Raw genomic sequence first — 2,472 nt, 5'->3', positions numbered from 1 at the left:
GGGCAGGCGGTGGGTGAGTGGGGGCCAGGTGCATGGGTAAGGAATTTCTCTCCAGGTGATGAAGATATTCTGAAATTGGATGGTGATGGTGGCAGCTACTGCTGCACATCTATGTAACAGCCTTTCCCCACAGCTGCCTCTGTGACATGGGGCCCCAGCAAGTAGCCAGAGACGCAGGTCCTCAGGCTCAAAGTGCTGTGATGTCATTTTCACACCACCTCCTGGCATCAAAGGGATGCCCTCTCATCACCTCAGGCCCCACCTCCTTGAAACCTCCAGGCCAGAGCTTGGAGCTGGGTTGGGAGCACAAGCTCGTTAGCAGGTGGGTTTGCAGAAGGTGTGGGTCAGTCTTGGGGTATTCTGGCCTCGTTGGCCTGGGCTAGATTGCCCTGGTAACCCACTGCTCCAGCCTCAGATCAGAGGGATCTCTGGCTACCTGAGTGCCCCGAACGGCACCTGTCACCATCTGTAACTATGGGTGTCACAGATGGCTCTATCTCTAGACACTGCCTTAGCAGGGACAAGTCTATCAAGAGAACTGAGCAGCACGCTTAGAACTACACAGTCCACCAAGTGCTGGTGCATTCACATTGTGGGTACAGAAGTGGCACAAAGGGAATGTGGTCTGGGCTCTGCTCACCTAAGCTTGCCCCAGATGCACCCTTAACCCCAGCCATCCTTTCCCTGGTGCTACCTGCTCTCCCCAAGCAGAGCAGACAAAGCCCTGCAGAAGGCAGCAGAGCTGGGTAGAGGGACCAACTGTGCAGCTCCCCCGGGCAGCTGCCAACACTCGCCCTTAAGCTGTGTGCGCGCGCGCGCGTAGGGGGCAGGGTGCGAGAATGCATTCAGCCAACAGCAGGTGCCTGGCTCCCTGTCCTGCTGTCCTCTTCGAGACAAAACCGGGACAGAAGCAAATGAGATGGAGCAACAAACGTTGGCCAGGAAACAAGTATTTTGAGAGCTCCAGAGAAAGGACTAGCCGGCAGGTGTTGGATTGCAAGGAGTCCTTTGTTCCCAGGAGGGGGTCTCCTATTAGCGTCTCCAAACCCAAGTCCGCAGTAGCACCACCTTGCACTTTGGGACAGGGGAGCCTCAAACCGCCGATTATGTAAATGAATCAAGTCCAAGTTCTGTGAACTGGTGGGTAGGGGGGCTAGTCTCGGGAGCCCAGCTGATCTTCCAACGTGCACACGGACAAGGCGCTCAAAACCACGCAGCTCTGGGTCTGGCCACACCCAGGGGTGGAGGGAGGGGACAAAGATTTACATTTGGGGCACGCTTTCTCCCCCAACCCGCATGAGACTGGTGTCCCAGAACCCAGCCTTGGGCTTCGCACACCCCCATTGACACCCACCCCCCCATGCGTCCCACTGGAAAGCGGGAGCCCAGCCCCCACCCCTGCCTCCCAGCAGCCTCCGCCTCGCGGCCCAGTATTCCAAACAAAGGCCGCCACCGCTTCCCGGGGCCGGGCGAAGGCCATGCGGCGGCGGCCGCGCGGGTGCACCGCTCCCCCCGCCGCCTCCCTTCCGCTCCCCGGAAGCGCTGAGTCGTCCTGCCTTTTCTGGGGGGCCGCTATTTCTGGCGGGCTGCGAGCGCCCGCACTATTTTTAGCTGCGCCCGGGTAAAAATGGACGCGGCGGCGGCCGCGCGGGTGCCCGAGGCGTGCGCGCCCCCCTCGCCAGAATCGGGGGGCCGGGGGCGCGCGCGCCTGAGTCACCCCGCTCCCTCCCTCTCTCGCTCGGCCGCGCAGCTGGGAGCGCGGGCCCGGACACCCCGCATCCGAGCGGGCTCGGGAATGTTCCAGGAGCGTCCGGAGGCTTCCAGCAGCGGGGGGCGGACTGGGGGTCCCGATCGGGGGTCGCAGGCAGGAGCTGTGAGAGGCGCCCACCGCCCCAGGTCCGTTGCTGCAAAGAGCAAACCTAGGCTGGAAGCCCGCATTGCAAGACGTGATCATTCGCCTTCTTGGAGACCTACTTTAACGAGGAACTCACTACCTCTCAGAAAACTAGGTACTGTTGGGATCAGCAGCATTATTATTATTTGCCGACATTCAAGCAATCGTTTTTTGATGAAGCGCCTACTGTGTGTTAAGAAGGGCGCCCCGGTGGCAAAGTGGTCACTCGCGGGGCTGCTCACCTAACCCTCGAGTCGGCAGTTCAAACCCACCAGCCACTCTGTGGGACAAAGAAGAGGCTTTCTACCCTCGTGTGAGCTAACGGGTGTCAAAACCCCACAGGGGCAGCCCTACCCTGTCCTCCCTGGTCATTCGAGTCAGAATGGACTCGGGGGCACTGAGTTTGGTTTGGGGGAGCTTTGCATTTACAGTTGATGGGGACGCAGCGAACAAGGTAGAGCACTCTGACCGCGTGGGTCTGACGAACGGTGAGCGAATGAGTTCCTATTGTGTTAAGTGCTACATGGAAAATAATTGAGTATTACCAGGAAGATACATGATAGAATATTACCAGGAAG

The 2,472-nt window shown here is 59.3% G+C and overlaps 1 protein-coding gene across 1 annotated transcript in view; it reads right to left on the bottom strand.

Moving 5' to 3' along the window:
* The window catches only part of MBD3 (methyl-CpG binding domain protein 3), a 7,645-nt gene extending 5,691 nt beyond the window's left edge, over window positions 1–1,954 (bottom strand). Inside the window, exon 1 of the mRNA XM_045300040.1 lies at window positions 1,454–1,954. Coding sequence (XP_045155975.1) covers window positions 1,454–1,954 — 501 coding nt within the window. The remainder of the gene's footprint in view (window positions 1–1,453) is intronic.
* Window positions 1,955–2,472: the final 518 nt, after the last annotated feature.

The sequence above is a fragment of the Echinops telfairi genome, unplaced genomic scaffold (genome assembly GCF_000313985.2).
Source record: "Echinops telfairi isolate 266 unplaced genomic scaffold, ASM31398v2 ScPeMD7_7459;HRSCAF=8497, whole genome shotgun sequence".
Taxonomy (NCBI): domain Eukaryota; kingdom Metazoa; phylum Chordata; class Mammalia; order Afrosoricida; family Tenrecidae; genus Echinops; species Echinops telfairi.
This window is presented reverse-complemented; position numbering and strand designations above follow the sequence as displayed.